Genomic DNA, 21,124 nt, shown 5'->3' on the forward strand with positions numbered 1-21,124 from the left:
GACTGGTCACCTCAGTTGAGCGTCGGTCCCACTCCCCAAGGTCGGGGCATGACAACTGGCCCGGATTGAAACTAGACGGGCCACTGTTTAAAATACAGGGTGGGCCAATGTTACCATTTTTACCCCAAAATTGCACTGGTTGTTCCCCTAAGGGACTGTTCTTTAAATGTTGCCACCATTTTTTTACTTTGCTACAAAAATAGGCTTCTTATTCACCAAGAACTCTATAGTTATTCAATATTAGGAGCTTTAAATTTTTATTTGGGGGTATAAACTGGAAGTTAATGATCGATATTTGTTAAAATTGTATGAATATTGATAATTTATGCTTAAATTTTTAGTTCAAACATGATTTAATGATTTACTTAGAAAATCTCAAAATTTCATTGTTGGTCTTTAGAAATTGTTGAAGAAAACAAAATGGGTCTTCTTAACTTGGTGTTATTTGACTAAATTGGTAATTGAGGACCATTTATGTTGGTATTTGGAGGCTTTATTTAAAATTTTGAGACCATTTAGAGCAGATTTGCGGTGGTTTGATCAAAATTGGAATTACAACTTTGAAGAACAATTTGTTGAACAACACAAAAAAATTATGCAGATCGGGTTGACTTTGATGAACAATTTAACAAATACGCCAATTGTAGATAACACAAAGTCATGCCAATTTGGTAGAATTTGGGGAACAATTGAACAATAAATAATTTATAATATAAGTATAGTAAATATAGCATAAACTCTACCAATCTGATAGACAAATCCCTGACAAATAATAAATGTGTGTGGGGCCGGGGGTCATTTTCTAAATACTTTAGTAAACAGGGTCAATTTTTAAAGACTCATCCCCACTTAACTTGTTTTAGGCCCTATAAGGGACTGGTATAGAGAGCCCCTTATAGGGCCATTCCTGTTAATCACCCCATTATTACATATTCATTACAAAAAAAAGAATTTCAAGGTCTTGACTATACAAATTTTGAGGTGCAGTTTATTTGGTTGATAATATCAGTGTTTTAACTGAATCTACAGAATGGATTCCAGCAACATGCAATATCATTCGATTGAACTATTCAAAGTTAGCTGAAAACTACTAAATATTCTATGCTTCAGAAAGATCAACGTTTTCACTGACGGAAGACACAGTTTCAGGGGACGGATCCTGAAGCTCTTCATTTTCTGGTTGAGATTCATGCTTTGCAGCAGCTTGCAACACCCTGCTCTGGACATCAGTTGAAGAAGGTGAAGTTGGTAGGCCATTACGACTACGGTTTGTTTCCAACTTGCCAACTGCCCATGTCATTGCCTGGCCTCCTAGCCTAACGGGGGCCAAAAGTTGCCTGGAAAAAGAACACAGTACGCATCCGTCTAATATCATCAAAGCAAACAATTTACAACATTGTAAAATATATCATATCACAAGCATGTAGAAATTACAAGAAGACAATGACATCCAACATAGTGCAATAATAAAAACCAGATATGGGAGAAAACCTTGATGGGAACTGATAACACATCTGATCAGTATCAAGATCTTCTGATATGATGCCATCCTAAACGGTCTATGTTTGAGTTATCATCATTTTCTGCTATGTTAGTGCCAAGGCTATAAGAATGGAGCTCATTGTATAAGTTATCACAAAGTGTTGTTTGTCATATGCCTAAGATCGAACAGTTGTTTCTCCTTTCAAGTAAATTCCTAACTACTTTTTTTTTAATCAGGAAGTAATTTTATTTTAAATATATGTATGAGCCAAGAGGTATCTAAATCTACCCCAGTACTTAATGGAAAGCTCAATGTGATTGAGTTGCCAAAAGTAGCATCACATTTATAACATCAATTGATGTCATTAGTCGACCAATAGAAAATAGGTGCATTAGCTTTTTCTTCACTTTTAGTTCTTTAACTTTTAGTTCCATGCTTAGTAAAACTTTAAAGGGTGGCTCAAAGAACAAATAAAATAAAGTAACACTATGTAAAAGTATAGAACTTGACAGCAATTCAAGTTAACGAAGAGGTGTTTTACCTCATATCCTGTTTAAAATCCTCTGAATCCTCGTAAGAAGAAACTCGACAGTATAAAGTCTAAAAACAAAAAAAAACAAAAAAAAAAAAATCCAGAGTTTAGGAAATCAAGTATCAGCTTAATAAGCATTTAGTACTTCGACAATAATCATGAAATCGTCGTTTGGCTTTCAAACTACAAGAAATCAAATATGAAAAAGTTTATTCTCATTTCAGTTAGTTTTTAGTGTAAACAGATATAGGAAACTCTCTCTCTCTTTATAGCATAAAGGAAATTTATTTGAACCAAGAACCATTACCTGACATAGGCCAAAAACTCCAATGTATTGTAGTGTCTTCTCCCACTCTGGAGAATAAAAAGTAAGAAGAAATTCATAATGTCTTCTGTTTGGAGAACAAACATCATGTAATACACTTGCAAATCGCATACGACTACCCCCCAAAAGAAGATACAAGAATCATTGACCGTTAATTTCTTCTAATTTGAATGTCTAGAGTGAAATTTAATAATTGCCTGTGTTCTTCTCCAATAAACATTAATTTGCTGGAATTAGTGAATCCAAAATTGCTGCAATGGAGAAAATTTGCAGAATTAGAATATTTTGGCAGAAATTGCAAACTCACCACCCAATGCATATGCTGCTGCTACCAAACCCTGCAAAGAGCGCATCACACCAATTAGTGAAGCAAGCAACCAAAAGTGTGATAAAGTTAGGAGAAAGAGTTTGCAAAATCTTGCATCACCAAAGATAGGAATGAGGGTCGGTAAACATTGAGGGAAAAAAAGCACAATATATCTATTTCGTTTACCGTAAGCTTTAAACTTTATACTAAACCAAAATCAATCAACAGACGCTCTAAGGTTATACTGAAACAAATGAAATGAGGTTCAATTGGAAGTACGTAAACCAAACTAAATAAGATAACATCCACTAAATACGTGACTTCACAGTTTTTGACGAAAAAATTATATGGCCAACAAAAAGTTTATGTGAGGATAGCCAATTTGTATGTCGGAAAGTCATATTCGACAAAGTGGGAGCAGAAAAAAGACGAGTAAAAGAGATATTTCATTAGGAGAAAGCCATCATTCTTGATTGAATAAGTTCGGGAAAGCAGGGTAGCAGGTGTTTCATTTGTATAATGGAAGTAAAAGAGAAGGGGAAGAAAAATGGAAGGAAGTGAACCTCTCCACTTTAACTTACTCAACCCTCATAAATAGACGGAAACAGTACTTTTACTTTTCAGGCAATACCAAACAACATGAGGGGAAGATGAAGTATTTCCTTAAGGGAATCAAATTAGCATGACTCAGTACGCTCCCTTTCCCTTTCTTGAATCAAACATAGTGTAAATAGAAATGGGGCTTGAATGCAAGAACCAAGACCATGATAGCAGTAAAAGAGATATTTCATTAAGAGAAACCACGAGTATATAAAAGGAATCAACTAGGCAGCTGTTGGCATGTTGGAATAGTCTGGCCAACATCATCGCACAGAAGAAGAGATGGAAAATAGTTCCTATTTGCATATGGTGGACTATATGGAAGGAAAGAAATTCAAGATATTTTGAGGATAAATACAGTTCTGTTCAAAAGATTAAAATGAATTATCTACTTTTGTTTCACTTTTGGAATAAAGAGGAATTTCCAGATGACGCAAAATCTATGCTAGAGCTAGCAGTTACAGAATCTTTGTAAGAAGAACAAGGACACATGCTTTTGTGATACTCTCTTTTGGGTTGTAAATATGGCATCTAGCTCTGCCTTTGTGCTAATGATATATATACAAATTGTTACCTTTCTCGAAAAAAAAGAAAAGAAAAAAAAAGACCACGAGTACATAATTGGAGAATAGCATGTTCTTAGTTACACTAAAAGAAGATGAAGCATCTCTAGAGCAATACTCTCAAGCCTTAGGAATTAATATATAGGAGATGGGAGGATGGGAAACATTTGCTCATCCATAGCCATATTGTAACACAGCTGTGAAACCTGATTGGCGTAATATGTCCAGGAACTCATGTGGAGCGGGAAGCATGGAAGTAGAAGGCTAAGGAGCTAGAACATGGGAAATCTCATGCCCAAAGTGTCATCCCTATGGAATAAAGGAACTACTGAGCATTTCAAGGTAAGGAGAAATCAATGATCCAGATACAGATGACCTCCCTAGTTTTTTTGAATGTGCAAGACATTTCTACTGTATAATTGATTGATGAGATACTATAGAGCTTCTGCTTGTAACTATTGTATATGATGAAATAAATAAACAGAAAAACACTACAGAGGAAAAACCAAAAACAACAGATATGCTTTATAAGACTTAAATTGCATGTTACACGTTCAGAAAGTATTACCACTCCGTATCCAACAAGTTGTAACGGTGTCGGGCTGATTTCCTCAAAAATTGCCTCAGCTTCCTGAAAATAACCGAATGTGGAATATTACCACCTTCTGCTCAAGACAGTTACTTAAAACAAGTAGCTTTATGATTCTAGTCCTGTGAGTAGGTATATATCCACTATTTACCTATAAAATGACATAGAGCACTAATGTCGATGTAAACTTTTCTTTGAGAACGACTGTTCTTTCCACATTATTCTATCAGATAGATGTTTCTTTTAATTAAATTAAGGTAAAACAATATCTTTCATGGAAATGAAAAATTAAAAATAGTTCTCTAAAGTCATCAAACTAAATAGATTTTTTACAACATTATACTCCTACGAAAAAACTTAAATTCAACTTAATGAGGAAGAATTCTACTTCAATCTTTCGTGAAATTCAAAATATAATTAGAAGCCTAACCGCATAAAGTTTTCTTCACATAAAAATATTATAAATATGATCCATCTTACCAATAAAAACTTACTCAGATACTCCAAGAGAGATAAAGAATGTTTAAAACCTCTTATCACGGGAAGAGGGGGGAAAGAGAGGAAAAGAATTTGTCATATCGGGTGTGTTTGGTATGAAGGAAAATGTTTTCCTAGAAAATGATTTTCTAGAAAATTGGTGGTTTTATCACTTATTTTCCCTTGTTTGGTTGGTGAGTGAAAAACTTTTCCGAAAAATATTTTCTAGTATTTGGTTAGAGAGTAGAAAATATTTTTATAATTTTTTATACTACTCTTCTCCCTCCTTCCCCCAAATTTCCATGTTTCCTGTGCTCTCCCCCTCCCCCCATCCCCTCCCCCAAATGCCCAATGTTTTCAAGACTCTATTTTCTTCAAGAATTTAATTATTCTTTTAAAAAATTCTTACAAACCTAAAGGAACTAATGTGCTGCTTTACTTTTTCACGCAAAAACAACGTTGAAATTTGTGCTCTATAAAAAAAAATCCTCTTTTTTGGTTGAAAAAGAAACTACTTTTTCTGCAACATGAAAAAAAAATACTCATTGTGTTGAATTGAAAGAAAATACTTTTTCTACATCATAAAAAGAAAATATTCATTTTGTTAAAATGAAAGAAAATACTTTTTATTACATCATTTTTTTGAAATGAAAGAAAATACTTTTTCTACATCATGAAAAGAAAGTATTTTTTTTATTGAAATGAAAGAAAATTATTGTTTTACATCATGAAAAGATAATACTCATTTTGTTGAAATGAAAAAGAAAGTACTTTATTTACAACATGAAAAGAAAATAATCTTCATAATATTTCTATTTAGGGTGGGGGATGTGGGTGGGGCGGGTGATAAGTGTGGATTTTAGCCACTTATTAGTACCATCTTGCCTTAGTTTTTAGTTCGAAAGTAGTGATTTTTGTTCCTGAATATAATGAAAATGCATGAATTGCAGGTGTGCTGTAGAATGTGAGCTCAACAAGAAGTCTAACTCAAAGACGAGATATTCCAACTCAAAACAATCAAGAGGAGAAGTTCAAGGAACAGTGCGGTCCGCAAAATTCCTTCTGCAGCCGCAAAAGCAAATACGGCCCACAGAAGATGATACACTACAACAACCCAGTAGAATCCCACTAGTGGGGGAGGCCTAGTAGTAATTAGGCCGGCGACCGTCGCACCGCCTCCTTCCTTCTTATTCTTTTTCCGGCGCCGCCTCCTTCTTTCTTCTTCTTTCCGACGTAGTCCCGACCCCCGTTGTTCTGTATACTTTTCCTTGTGCTTTTCTTCTTCTTACATACTTTCCCCACCCTCTGTTTCCTCGGCCTCGTCGTTGTTCTCCAGCGACTTCCGACAGTTCTGGGATAGTTCTGCCTGCTTCTATTTTTCGCGGTCCCGTGATGTGTTGTGTTTTTCAAGTAGTATTTTTGTGGTTGTTTGGTGCCGGGAGGAAGGCGTACGTGCAAACGCAGCAGAGCAGGCCAGTTGGCAGTATCAAGGGCTGAACATCGGGTTCCACAGCATCGGGAGTATAACAAGTCGAAAGTCCAGGTTCTATTTACGGGAATTGGTACCTCCCGCCTCATATTTCTCTTTTACCTGTGTTAGTTGATTTGTTGCCATAGTAGTTCGCACTAGTCTAGTCATTTTAGTAGTAGGCCTGTAGTTACTATTTGTTCCTTTCGTGTTTGGACCTTTGCTTGTCTGTGTTTGCGTTTTTTTTTTCTAGACTACCGTAGGTATAGCTGTTGTAGTTTGTAATGGAAGAGTAGGGTCATGTCCTCGGGGAGGGCGGGGGTAAGGCAAGGGCCAGGGGGTGTGACGGGGTCCAAAGGGGGTAAGGGGAACAAGGGAGCCTGTAGGTTGAGGATTGGATCGTGGAATATAAGGACGTTGACGGGTAAGTCTATAGAGTTGGAGAAGAAGAGGAAGGTCAATATAGCTTGTGTTCAGGAGACCGGTGGGTAGCCTCGAAGGCGAGGAATGCGAACGGATATAAATTGTGGTACTCCGGAAGCGTGAAGGGCAGGAACATAGTGGGTATTTTGGTGGATAGGGAGCTCAGAGAGTCGGTGGTAGAGGTTAAGCGGGTGAATGACAGATTGATGGTGATTAAGTTAGTAGTTGGAGGGAGCACTTTGAATGTTAGCGCGTACGCGCCGCAAGCGGGCTTGGACGGGGAGTTTAAAAGGCGCTTCTGGAGGGGTTGGATGAGTTGGTACGGGGTACTCCGCCTACGGAGAAGTTGTTTATAGGAGGGACTTCAATAGTCATATCGGGTCGTCTGCTGGGGGCTATGGCGAGGTGCACGGTGGCTTCGGCTTTGGGGATAGGAACGGAGAAGGTACTTCACTGTTGGATTTTGCTAGAGCTTTTGATTTGGTGATTGCGAACTCTAGTTTTCCGAAGAGGGAGGGGCATTTGATTACTTTCCGGAGTATGGTGACTAAGACTCAGATTGATTATCTCTTCCTCAAGATGTGTGACAGGGGTTGTGTAAAGATTGTAAGGTGATCCCAAGTGAGAACCTCGCGACTCAGCATAGGCTTCTGGTGATGGACGTCCGTATCTTGATAAAGAGGAAGCAGAGATGTGTACGGGGTCAACCGAGGATCAGGTGGGGAGTTTTGACTAAGGATAATGCGCAGGAGTTGGAGGGGCGGCTGACGACTATGGGAGCCTGGAAGAGTGGTGGGGATGCTAGTGCTATGTGGACGGCAACGGCGGACTGTATTAGGGAGGCGACGAGAGAGGTGTTAGGGGTCTCGAAGGGTTACTTTGGCGGGCACCAATGCGATTCAAGGGTATCAGGCAGAGGTGCAGTCCGCAGGCCAAAAAGTGCGGTCGCACTTGAGGTTCGCACGGATGAAGACTGAAAGATCAGAGAGATTGCAATTGAACAAGTCTGAAGCCTCCTCAAAAGTGCGGTCCGCAGCAAAATTGTGCGGTCATAGAAGCTGAAGTGCAGCAGCAGAAGCTTATGCGCGGCCGCACAATCTCTTCATCTAAAAGCACCTGCAAGAGCAAAATCCCAAAGTGCGGACCACAGACGTAATTGTGCGGCCGCAGAACCCTCCGAAGGATAATTTTGTCAGCGAATTTTAGACTACTATAAATAGACGAGGAACACTTTTTTAGGCAACTTTTGTACTGTAGCAGCTGCTAGCGGTTATATTTAGCCATTTTAGGCAATTTGGAGCAACAGTTAGAAAAGACCAATTAATTTTACTCTTTAATTCTAGTTTTATGTCTTCAATTACTTCCTCTTTTCAATTTTTCATGTCAATGATTATGAGTAGCTAGATTTATTCTAGTGTTGTGATCTAACCCTAGTGTTTAAAATTTATGGGTGTTTAATATTAGTGCTTGATATTGATTGGGTGGATCATTTATCAGTTTGGAGATCATCGAGGTAGCTGCCTTGACGTCCGCAGACCTTGACTCTCCTCATTTATCTTTTAGTCTTGTTTATATTGTTCTACTTTCCTAGACAGTGTTCCTCGAAATCCGATAAAAGTCACAAAATCCGAACACTCATTCAACCACGAGTCCACCTATACCAAAATTACTCAAATCCGATACCAAAATCTCATGGATGTTATTTAGCCTTATTTACACTTTATACTTAGAATTAATGGTTGCAAACATTGATTCATGCCTATTTGACTTCATTCTTACTTGAGAATGAGGGATTTAGTCTAGGAAAACTTGGCTAACAAGAAATTGAACTAGTTGAAGTTTTGATTAGTTTGATTAAAGGATTTGAACTAGAGATAGGGATAATCCAACTTGGATAAAAAAAAATTGTTTAGATTGCTATCCATTTGGTCTTGAGAAAGTCAATTTGGGCATAATCACTCTTTACCCGAGAAGTATTGAGTGGGTACTTGAGCATTGAGAGTCATAACAAACCTCGATCTACCAAGCATGCATAGATTTACTCTACTCATTAGGTTTACACCTAGGTGAAGGTTACAACCCTAGGCTTTTCCCTATTTGACAAAAATATCAAAAACATTTCAATCATTATTTGCTTACTAGTTAGTTGAACCTCTTAGCAGTTAATTTAGATAACAATTACCCACCTTTGTTTGAAAGATAAATTTGATTATTTCAAGTTCTTTTTCTTAAGTGTTTACCTTTAACACCACTTTAAACTCCATGTGGATTCAACCCCGACTTGTGTTGGATTTTATAATTGCAACGACCATTTCATACTCCTTAATTGGGTGTGAATTGGACGTGATCAGCGGGGCAGGTGGGGGTGGGGTAGGGTAGGGTGTGGGTGTGGGTGTGGGTTGGTGGGGTTGGTGGGGATGGGGAATAGGTGGGGAAGGTTGAAAAAGAGTTTTGAAAAATATTTTCCCTTCTCGTGATAGGGAAAACATTTTTCTCCAATTGGAGGAAAATGAGTTCACGAGGAAAATGTTTTCCAAAACATTTAACCCAACCAAACATGGGAAACCAAACACACCCATCATCTTTAGTTCTTCTAGATTTAACAAAATCAATAAAAGGGGAATGGAAAAATGATAAGATTCAACAATTTCTCCAATATAATTTAGTTTTCCAAAGGTATTAAAATTTTAACCAAGGCAAAAAAAAAGGGATCTCCCTTGATTTGAATTCAAACTGCATGTTTAGTGTATTCATCACTTTGCCTTAAAAAAAGGCCGCGACAGGTTGCCTCAACTTCATTCTATTTCAAAGTAAAAATCGCAGCAGAAGCCCCCAAAGATGGTCATACAATATAAATGAATAAATTCTTCCAACATGCCACAGGAAGCAACAAACAAATTTTAGATGGGATATGCAAGAAAGGTAGGTCAATATATCCACAAACCGATTAACATTTCCCTAATCTTTCGCGTTGTGGAAGATCAACTTTGTACTTTTTATGGTAAAGTCGAATTATAATGCCTTGAAAAAATATTGATGACAGAAATTCCTTGGTGACCTGTTTGTAAGGGAAAACGGCTGAGAAAAGCTTCTTACTTTGGTTTCCTTGGAAGCGACTGGAGCCCCCCCCCCAACCCACCCACCCACCCCACAGATGGTAATTAAGAATGAGGTTTTCTCAATAGCTGTTTATTTTCATAAGATTGAAGAGTCTGAACAACATTTTCCACTGCAAGTGGATTGCTGAATTAGCTGCCACTGTGCTTGTTTCACAATAAGGCATGCAATTGTCGACACGCAATTTCCTTGTTCATAAATAGTTGGAATACTATTGAGGTGACAAGAAATATTGGACAAAATCCACTTATTTTGGAATGCTTGGTTTAGTAAGGAAGAGATGAGAGTCGATAATTTAAAATATATGTTTGTATCTGATGGTGTTGGAGAAGTAGCTGACTTGTCATGACAATTAGCATACTTAAAGGCGTGACGACTTCACTGCTGTAAAAATGATAGGCTTTTTATCAAGACATCTTGTATTTTTGACCATGTAACAGGGAGATTGGCACAGCCTCAGCAATCATAGGGCTCACTTTAAAAAAGTCGAGAAATATATCAGATACCTCATTGAGGATTGTCAATGCAGTCTCAGGTTTCAACTCCTTGATGCGGAGGCCCTCTTTCACCCAAGACTGAAAGCCACCTTGGACCAAATATGGCCTCTGTAACATTAAAAGCAACACAATTAATAACAAAATGGGCATGCTTTAGAAGAACATGTAAGATCGCAATCTTTTAAACACACAATGTACTACAACCACTTGAGAACCAACTGTGCACTTCCTTGCATCTATAAGCAAAGTCCTAGTGTGTAAAAAGTAACTATATGTCTCAGCAACGCATGAAAAATTATTATCCTGTTTATATGCCATTGTTATCACAAATTGAATAATCATTCTTATTAGCAATAACCAAGCAAGGGTTAGCAGGTTAGTTACAATAACTGAAACAAAACAGGCAAAAGAAGAGCAAACGCATTCTTTTAAAGAAAAAAAGAATTACTATTGTGCTAGGTTACAACAAAGACCTACAAAGATCTGAGGCTTCCCAAGCTCAAAGTAGGCCCCATCCCTGCAATCTTTCTAACTGATAAGGGTACTAAAAGGTAGCAGAGGTAAGATGTACAGACCATAGAGTTGCCTCTTTCTTTACTTTAATATTATCCATGACTTACTTATGCTATCTGTAATCTTTAATGACAAGTACAGGGGAGATAGACATTGAGCAAATATACTTGCCTTTATTCCAAGTTTCCGGAGTGACCTTGCAATGCCCTTGGAACGATTACCATTAGCATCCATAACTATAACCTGAGACCTGTCCTATAGGTTGGGCAATGGAGGGTAATCAAAATACGACAAAAGTTATCAGAAGTCAACGGGATAAGGTTAACATAAGAATCTTTTACCACTAAACAGGTTCTTTACGTATGAAAACAAGAGCAAAAATTAATAAATGCACGTTAGATCAAGAAAAATAAAGCCAATTGGCTCTTTTGTGCAATTTTTACCCCTCAAGTTTTGGCAAGGACAGAGAAACATGGGGAGATGTTCTTCAGGAGATAAAATTATAACAAATACAAAGGCAGTTGTGCAAAAAAAAAAAAAAAAAAAAAAAGCAATTTTGAAAACATATCTATTTACTTGAACAATCTTCAAGTTCCTAATGACAGCAGCTAGCAGGTAGTCATCAAGTTCTCTTCCACTCTTGAATAACTTCTTTAATGATCCATCAACCTGAAAACATTTTAGCAATATAGAGAAAAAGGAGGGCTGTCAATTAAAAGACAGACTCCTGGAATTAGAAAGCTCATTCCTGCCAAAAGAAATTATTAATCCACCGTCGAAGTTATCGACCAACCTCAGGTAGTGTTATATTGGCATAACGAGACCGAGCAGCACGTCGAAGATCAGGAATGCCTTCATTCTCTCTGAGATCCTTCAGAAAAGCATACAGGAGGAAGAAGAAAGATATAAGGGACATTTGTTCGTCTTTACCCTCAACGTACACATGTATCAAATCAGAACATTATTTACTAAGATAAATGTAATGGAAAACAATGCAGAACAAAGATCACAGAACATTTTGGCATAAACTATTCTGCAGAAAAAACGAGAGCGCCTTGCCTCAGATCGGATATCAATGAGTAGAGCATTCCTGTCTCCTTTCAGAAGCTCAAAACTTGACTTGGGAGATAAATTTCCAGCATATCCACCATAGGTCAATACCCAATAAAAAGCCCTGCAGAAATCTGATAAGCAATATAACTTTCTGTAGAAATTAAACTGAGCTTTCCCTGTGGTAGGAAAATAACAGGGAACAATGAAATAAGGAATAGAAGAGGTACTCATACCAAAAAGAGGTTGATGCCCCAAGGAAAAGAACAAACGGAATAATTGGGTCACTTGGATCCATGCCAAGGTTCCTCTCCAACCCCTCCAGAGCAACATAACCCTGCTAATCACAATTTTATACAATTGTGAAACATGAAATATTTGTACATAAAGAAGTACACTAGTAAATGTGAGACCACTAGCCCATACCTGTCGCAATGGAGTGAGAAGCGAAACATTTAGCACATCCTGGATCTCTGGAGGAAGCATCTCCATTACAGACCCATAAGCATACACAACAAATCGTGATACCGAATCCTCAACAATGAGAATTATATGTCTCAATGCATCAACAGCAAGAACACCAACTCTACCAGAGGCTTCTTTCATGGCTGTCACCGCCGACTCCCCTGTTTGTGATGTCAATTTACTAATCACTTCATCAACTGCTTGTCTAAGAGCTGATGTAACAGATGAGCTAGTTCCATCAAGTGAATTGTTCAAATAACTTTGTCCGTTCTCAAAAACATCCATAGCATATGATTTCACATCAGATAAGGAACTTGAATCCAAGTTCAATGAAGCCAATTCTCTTGTAGTTACGGACCCTAGATTAGCAGGATCCAGTGAGAACTTAGGTAGAGCAGAAGTATCAACAAATTTCAGAGAGCGAGAGTCACTAAAATGGTTAGTCAAGAATTCATTTTGATAAATGATATCGCTGGAACTGGATGGAGTGCTATTGTGTACAAACATTGAATTAGGTGATTGTCCTCGGAACGAAGCTCCATGAAGATGGAATGAATTAGACACCCGGTCCATGACATTGCATTTCATATGGTATGTCTTCCAACAGGAGGAAAAGGATCTCAACCCCTCATAGTCATAGATAGGAGGAATCTGCAGGAACATAAGTTTAGATATCTGGAAACAACAACAACAACGACCCAGTGAAATCCCACGAGTGGGGTCTGGGAGGGTAGTGTGTATGCAGACCTTACCCCTACCCGAGGGGTAGAGAGGCTATTTCCGATAGACCCTCGACTCAAGAAGACGAAAAGACAACGAAAAGAGATAATATATCAGTACCATCAATAAAAATTATAGAATAAATAATAGCATCACAAGAACCAGAAAATAGATGAAAAGCAAAACAATAACTAGTAGATAAAGCCCGGCACTAAGAGAAACGAAAGAGTGGTGTGAACTCAACATTTTGTCCCCAATTTCAAACATTCCATGCTATCAAAGGCATTATGTGAAGAACTAGCTTGCCTAGGACACTAATTGTACATTAAACCACTCCACTCCCATAAATTTTACTATTAGCAGTAGAAGCACTAATTTGAAGTCCTAAATTCAATTATTAATTTATCTCTGACAGTGCATTAAAATACTTGTTTGCATTCCCCTTGCTTTTACACACATGTTAAGACGTCTTTTAAATTCTGAATGCCCATTTTTCATTAAAGATTATAATCTTATCAGTTGAATACTAATAACACAAACGAAAAATATAGAAATTAAAAACACATTCGTAACCTGCGTATGGGAAGAAAAGGAAGCAGTAGCTGAACACACAGGTAGAGTTGCCATCATCTATCAAAACTGTCTATTCACCAACCTCTCATCTTCAATAATGGCTGTTTTTTAATATAAAGTCAGGGCATTACTTGGGAATATGATTTTTAATATTTGCACAAAAAATGAGTATTATTATCCCATAGCGAATGAATGAATGAATTGAAAGAAGGAGATGTGATAGGGAGAATCGTGTGGCTTTGTCTCAACCCATTAGCTTCATCTTCTTGCCTGCCTCTCATTCTCCTTCTGCCTCTGGGCCCATACTTTTTTTTATATTTTAGGCTGATTACTCATATGACTAGTTTTTTTGGACCACTGTTTCGTTACGATTTTGTTGGATTTCCATATTTGAAATTTTCCTATTATTAGAATGAAGGGTAAAATATCATAATTAATTTCATTTTTACTATAAGTAAAATATTGATCTTTTCTGTATTTAACAAATTCTTTTTTTTTTTGGAGAAGTTTTGTATCTGTATAACTTGAATATCTCTCCTTCATATACAAAGACACAATGTAGTCATTAAAAAGGCTTTATTTATGGAAGATTTTTTTCTCAATAGCTTTTTCTTTATTATTAATTTTATCATATATAGGTCAAGTGACCAAACCATATCAAAGTAGTATGCTTCTTTAGTTTATTTTTCTTTGTTATCTGATTTATTGTCGCCAAGATTTGTTTTGCTAGCTTTCGCATGATGCTTTGTTAATTTTAATCCCAACAAATGGTATCAAAGTCAATGGTTAGAAGCGAGGTTAAAAACAAGTTCAGATCAAGTGCAACCAACTTGATGATAATGATTTGTTAAAAAAAAACAAAAAAAAACAAAAAAACTTCCAGAGTGCTACAGATAAATTTTCAATCATATGTTTTTTTAACATTCTTGTTGCTATATCTTTAAAACAAAAAATATTTTCAACCCATGCTTACTTTTAAGGCATGAGTACCCGCTTTTAATCCTCCTCACTTTTATCGCATGGCTCACTTTTAATCTATGCTTAATTTTAACGCGTGAGCTCCTACTTTTAACCTACTCACTTTTAACGTGGGGCTCTAATTTTAACTCTGCTCACTTTAAACGTAGGGCTCCAATACTTTTAATTTGTATTCACTTTTAACGCGTGAGGTTCCAATTTTTAACCCAATACATATTTTTAATCATGGCAAGCAGCAATGATGAAGATTATGTGAAGAAGGTGGATCAAACCTTGTCAAGAAAATTCAGGCCAAAAAGGGAGAATTGTTAGGATTTTTTTCTGATTTTCTTTTCATATTTGTATTTTCCAGTTACTAGAAGGAAGGGTAAAATATTTACCATAATAAATTTTACTTTTCCTATAAGAAAAATACATATCTCTTTTGTAATTAGAAAATTTCTTTTCTTGGAGGAGAAGTTTTGTACCTCTATAAATTGAGAATCTCTCCTTCATACACAAAAATACAATAGCATCCACAATGTAGTCATTAAAAGAGTTTTATTTAGGATGAGATTTTTCTTATTCTAGTAAAGATATGGCAATTTATATATCTTATTTTAGTAGGATTTCTCATCTCAATGAATGCATGTAGAGAATTATCATTTAATATGCAAGATGGTGTATGGGCGGCTTAATGAAGATGGCGGCCTAAAGTCAAACTTCAATAAGTGGTCTTCCCTCCAAGACAACAAGGTTTAAGGAAAAAAATAAGATGCCTTAATTTTATTTTTTTTGTCGGAAAAAGAACTATGTATTTTTATTTAAAGTTTATTTTTTTAGATGCAAAATTATGGTTATGACTAAAAATTTTGTATAATTGTTTTCTTAAAAACATTAATTGATAATATAACCAATCCAGTTTGGTTATACAAAATAGAGCTAATTCCATTTAATTTTTTTCCATAAACTATTGATTTTAGATAAGATTTTATTAATTTTAATTTTGAAAAACTTATTTCCATTTAGACAATTGTTATATAAATTGTTAACCCTATTTTATAAACAACAAAGGCATTTAGAAAAGAACAGAGTTTTTTTATCTGATTGAACATATCAATTGAAGTATTATCTTTCACTTATACTACTTTTCCAAACACTTTTCATTTGAAAAATAAGTAATAATGGGTATTATATTTTAAAGAACATTCAATGATAATTAATTTTGGAAGTAAAAAATAATAGAAACTTTAAATAATAGAATCTGATTCAAGTTGATATCATAATATCAAAACAACCTTTCGTTGTTTAAGTACGTATACTTATTGCAATGCTTGAAAACTTAAGAAACAACAAGAAGAGAAATGTAAGAAGATGTTTCACCACGAATAATACTCTCAAAATCGAAGAAAGGGAATACTTTAAATGAATAAATGTCAAAATATAAATGCACCAAGAAAATATTTGCCAAAATGACACATATATCGAAAGAAAAAAAATATCTTTTTTAGAATGAAAAATTGAACTTCTTTAAAACCACTCAACATTTTTAAGGAAAATTAACATATATACTATTACTTAAAAAAAATGGGGGGCCCCGAGAATATGAGGTCTAAAGCAGTCGCTTGGGCTACTTCACCCTTCAGCCGGCTCTGAGATGGTGGTTCTAGGTTATTAAATCAGTGTATCTTCTAACGAGGATGCCTAAGATCTTTGGTCAAGACAATATTCACTCTGGTTAAGGTGATTATAGTAAAGCCTTAGATCTTTTTTTATGGAAGAGTCGGCCTTTCTTGCGGTTGTGTCAGCAACCAGTCTATAAGAGTCATAATTTTCTCCGTTATAAAAGGGCGAGAGGCTTCTTGTAACGATCTGACCGGTTGTTTTGAGATTTAGCTTTTTCGTTCGATGGCTTGAGACCTTGAGTAGCTCCATATGATGCATTATGACTTGGGAGTATGGTTGATTTTGATTTTCAGGAGGCTCAGGATTGGTTTAGAAGGGTAATTCTCAATTTTGAAGCTTTAAGTTGGAAGAGTTGATTAAGGTCTGACTTTTGAGCAAACGACCTCGGAATCGGGATTTGATGGTTTCAATAGGTTTGTATGGTAATTTTGGACTTGGGAGTGTGTTTGGATTTGGATTCGGAGGTTCCTAGAAGGTTTTGGCTCTATTTGTCGAAAGTTTGTTAGTTGAAGAATTGGAGAGTTCTTAAGTTTAACCGGAGGTTGACTTTGGAATTATCGGACTCCGATTGTGGTTTTGAGACCTTGGATAGGTTTATTTAGTGGATTATAACTTATGTGCGAAGTTTGGCTGTAATTCGAAATGCCTAAGTGTGATTCGGATGCGTTCGACGAAGTTTGAATGTTTGAAAGTTAAGATAAGGATTTTGAGATTTGATTCTTGATTTTGATATTATTTGTGGTTTTCCGAGCCCTTGAATAAGTTTGAATTTGGTATATGGACTTGTTATTATAATTGGACGGAGTCTAGGGGCGCTCGGGTGTGATTTATGGTGGTTTCAGACCATTTTGGTTGAGTTAGGAGTAGTAGATTTGCTGGTTCTGCAGTGCTTTGTGATCGCGGAGTACATGATCGCGATCTCGGAGAGGAATTTGGGTAATTGGTATAACGACCAGACCGATCGTTTTGAGTTCTAGTATTTCGTTATGTGATTTGAGACCTTGAGTAGTTTTATGACTTGCGAGTGTCGTTGGTTTTTATTTCCTTGAGATTCGGAATTGCTTTGTAAGACTAATTCTTATTATGAAAGCTTTAAGTTGGAAGAGTTGACCAAGGCTTGACTTTTTAGTAAACCATATCGGAATCGGGATTTGATAGTTTCAACAGGTTTGTATTGTGATTTTAGACTTGGACGTATGTTCGGATTTGAATTTGGATGTTCCTAGAAGATTTTGGCTCTATTTGTTGAAAGTTGGCAATTTGAAGAATTGGAGAGTTCTTAGGTTTGACCGGAAGTCGATTTTGGTGTTATTGGACTTCTATTGTGATTTTGAGACCTTGAATATGTTCATTTAATTTATTGAAACTTGTGTGGAAAGTTTGGTTGTGATCCGAAATGTCTAAGTGTGATTCTAACGCATTTGACGAAGTTGGGATATTTGAAAGTAAAGAGAATGATTTGATATTCGATTCTTCATTTTGATGTTATTTGTGGTGTTTCGAGCCTTTGATAAGTTTGGATAATGTATTTGGACTTGTTAGTATGATTCAAAGGGGTCCCGAGGGGCTCGGGTGACTTTCAGAGTGGTTTCAGACCATTTTGGACTAAGTTGGAATTGCTGGTTTTTGCTGGTGTCAGATGTGCATCGCGTTCGCGAGGGTAGCGTTGCGTTCGCGAAGAAAAGAGTGGGATGGAGGAATTGTTTCTTCGCATTCACGAGTGATTTTCTGCATTCGCAAAAGGGATTGGTCGGTTGGCTTATGCGATCGCGAAGGTGTTCCGCAAACGCGAAGTAGGTCCCGCGAACACGATAAAGGAATTGTTGGCAGCAGAGTTGTGCATGGAGAACATGGTGGTCTTGTTGCCTTCCCAAAAGGGTTCGCTGGCAGTATGCATAGCTGCTTTTTGGGATTTTGAGCTTATTTTCTCATAGTTTGAACCCTAGACTTGGAGAACGGCGATTTTTCATGAAAAATTTCATACAAGGCAAGAGGGTAAGTGATTTTTACCTATTTATGATTATATTTCAAGAATCTATATGGATCTTTAACATCTAAATATGGAATTTTGATATGGAATTCAGGATTTTTATCTACACCTTAAGAGAGTGTATTTTGGGGATTCGACCACCGATTTGGATCCGGATTTGAAAACTAATTATATATTTGGACTCGACAAGTTATGGATAGTTGAGATTTGGTATTGGTTTTGAATTTCGGGCACGTGGGCACGAGTTAACTTTTGTTTGTTTCTGGGAATTCAATAAAGATCGAAACTTTATTAATTGAGATTGCTTCCTATGGCATTGGTTGACTTCCTTGGATGATGTTTGGTTAGATTCTAGCCAGTTGGAGGTGCTTTCTAAAGGAAATGTAGTTTTGGAGCTTTAGACTAGCCCGGATGAGGTAAGTTTCTTGCATAGCTTTGGTTTGGGGGAATGTTTTCTAATAATTGATATTGTTTGCCACATGCGAGGGTGATGTATAGGTGAAGTGACGAGTGTATATGCATGTGCTATGATTATTTATGCTCGGGATAGATTCTAGATTACTTTATGCCTTATTTGGTTGTGTGTTCTACTTGTTCTATATTTTACTTGATTGAATGACTATGTGAGCCTTAGTTGTTCTATGTGAGAAAATGCCTTACTTGTTCTATGTTTTACTTTACACACGGTGTTTCGCCTGTTCTTTGGTCCTTGATGCGGCATATGCAGCATAAAACTCCCTAACAAGTGTCTCATTGTACTCCCCCAGGACCTTAGTGAAGAACTCTCATCCCCTCTTTTGGATGTTTTCTAGCACATGGGGGTAGTATTCTTTAAGACCGTTCACACTCAGCTACTTTTCTTCGAGGATCTTTCTTTTTGCCAAGCCATCTTTGTACCTATTCCGAAATCCGGTGATTCAAAACCTAAGATCCTTACCACTTTTTTGCGTGCTTCGGCCTGGAGGTCAACTGGTGGCACAAGGTCAAGCTGTTCCTCCTCCTCTTCAGACTGGGAGGTAGGCTCAGATGAATTCCTGGATGTGCCCGGCCTTTTGTATTAGGATTGCTGTGATTGTGTGCAGCCCGTCTCTTTCCTCGAGTGATGGGTGGTCTTAATGCTAAGGATTTCTTTGGTGCCATTCCTGCCAATTAACGTGAAGTGAGTACATGGTAAGGCATGTGTAACATATGGCAAAGAAATGAGAGACAAAAAAATGTTCTACGAAACACTTATGCGATTGCAGAACAGCTCTGCGGACTGCAAAGTGCACCGCAAAATATGCCCTATTAGAAGCAAAATGTTATGCGGACAGCAGAAGTGGTCGCTAAACAAGTTTGCGACCGCAGATCGATCGCATTTTGACCCTTGAAACTTAGCTTGACTCTGTTGATGTCTACGACCGTTATGCGGTCCGCAAACCAATTCTGCGGCCGCAAACTCAACCGCACAGTTGTTTCCACAAACACCCAAGCATGCAATGATTCTACGGATCGCAAATCAGTTATGCGGAATGCAGAGTTCATCTTCTCCACAAAAAACTCACCCACATGCAACAATATGCAACTCGTGCTTTTCTATCCTAAGCAGCTAATGCAAAATTATGTGAAACAACTACACACACTCAATATCAGAATGATTTCATGCTCAGCCTAACAATACCCAATGCATATTGTCAACAATCACCAACTCTCATACTCAAATCAGTAACTCTAACGCTAACCCCCTGATTATGATTGTGCCACATCAGATATTTACTCCCAAATTAAACACTAGTACCAAAAACAAAGATTCAAGGTAGAGGGAGACGGGTGCCATGGAGAAGAGGGAAGAATGAGGCGAGTAAGAAAAATGGAAATTTCAAAGCACCTAAATAAGAGGATGGGTGAAAATACATACCAGATGCGCGGGGAAATTGAGCACTTGGGTGTGAATCGTCTGAGCAAGGTGAACTGAGTGTACAAGACTTTCTTCTCTTTTTTTGTCTACTTTGCTGTGTTTTTCTTTTGTATTTGTATTTGTTTTCGTCTTTTTGTGTGTGAAATTAGAGTAGGGAGACGGAAATGAGAGAGACACGGGGACTAGGGTTTAATACCTGAGGGTTGTGTGGTGACATTCCCATTGTAAAACAGATTCTGCGGTCGCTGAAGTGTTTTGCGATAGTTTAATATCTGGGTGGTGTGCAATAGATGTGCGACCCACTCTGCAGTCGCAGAACCATTTTGCGGGTCGCATACGTTGAATTTTGTCCGCATTTTGAAGGGCCAATTTGTATGGTGTTCTATTGATGTATGAAGCCATTTTGCTGTCCGCAAACTCATTATGCGGCCGCATATGTTGACGCAGAACAACAGTTGAAGCTCAGTTTGCTTTCCTTTATTTTCCCTCTACCTTTGCATCCCATTTCTTTGTATTTTGAGTAACTTGCACTCTAAACACACACGTCAAACTGTTCAACACTTACAAATAAACCTACAAAAATAGAAATCTAACCAAAAATATTACCAACACATTGGTTGCCTCCCAAGAAGCACTTGATTTAACGTCGTGGCACAACGATGTTGCCCCACTTTGGCTAATCAGTGGTGGGGGTTGGTACAGGACCATCCTTGAGTGCAAATTATTCTACCAGTTTCCTTTCTCCAATGGTTCCGAGGTAATGCTTCACCCTTTGGCCATTTACTTTGAAAGTTTGAGTCTCGTCATCGGATTCTAATTCAATAGCGCCATAAGAAGACACACTCACAACTTTGAATGGGCTATACCATTTGGATTTGAGTTTGCTTGGATA

At 37.2% G+C, this 21,124-nt stretch overlaps 1 protein-coding gene across 2 annotated transcripts; it reads right to left on the reverse strand.

The window, feature by feature from the left end:
• Positions 1 to 795: 795 nt before the first annotated feature.
• On the reverse strand, positions 796 to 13,938 carry LOC104091566 (uncharacterized). Of its 2 annotated transcripts, XM_009596933.4 has the most exons (13): positions 13,703 to 13,938; positions 12,371 to 13,060; positions 12,181 to 12,281; positions 11,954 to 12,068; positions 11,688 to 11,765; positions 11,471 to 11,563; positions 11,066 to 11,149; positions 10,391 to 10,489; positions 4,379 to 4,441; positions 2,648 to 2,678; positions 2,323 to 2,369; positions 2,025 to 2,083; positions 796 to 1,337 (listed from the first exon to the last, which is right to left on the reverse strand). In XM_009596933.4, the coding sequence occupies exons 1-13, from the start codon at positions 13,757 to 13,759 to the stop codon at positions 1,100 to 1,102; spliced, it is 1,755 nt and encodes a 584-aa protein (XP_009595228.1). In that variant the 5' UTR covers positions 13,760 to 13,938; the 3' UTR covers positions 796 to 1,099. The 2 variants fall into 2 exon arrangements, with proteins under 2 accessions (XP_009595228.1, XP_009595229.1); XM_009596934.4 differs by lacking the exon at positions 4,379 to 4,441.
• Between the last annotated feature and the right edge of the window lie 7,186 nt (positions 13,939 to 21,124).

This window comes from Nicotiana tomentosiformis, chromosome 6 (genome assembly GCF_000390325.3).
Source record: "Nicotiana tomentosiformis chromosome 6, ASM39032v3, whole genome shotgun sequence".
Classification (NCBI taxonomy): domain Eukaryota; kingdom Viridiplantae; phylum Streptophyta; class Magnoliopsida; order Solanales; family Solanaceae; genus Nicotiana; species Nicotiana tomentosiformis.

Bases quoted from the DNA above. Each gene is read 5' to 3' on its own strand.
- LOC104091566 (XM_009596933.4), bottom strand. From the start codon at position 13,759: ATGATGGCAACTCTACCTGTGTGTTCAGCTACTGCTTCCTTTTCTTCC. The intron at 11,564-11,687 runs GTTGGTCGATAA...AAATGTTTTCAG, and splicing joins CCAATATAACACTACCTGAG to GTTGATGGATCATTAAAGAA. The intron at 10,490-11,065 runs GCAAGTATATTT...TTAATGTTACAG, and splicing joins TCCGGAAACTTGGAATAAAG to AGGCCATATTTGGTCCAAGG.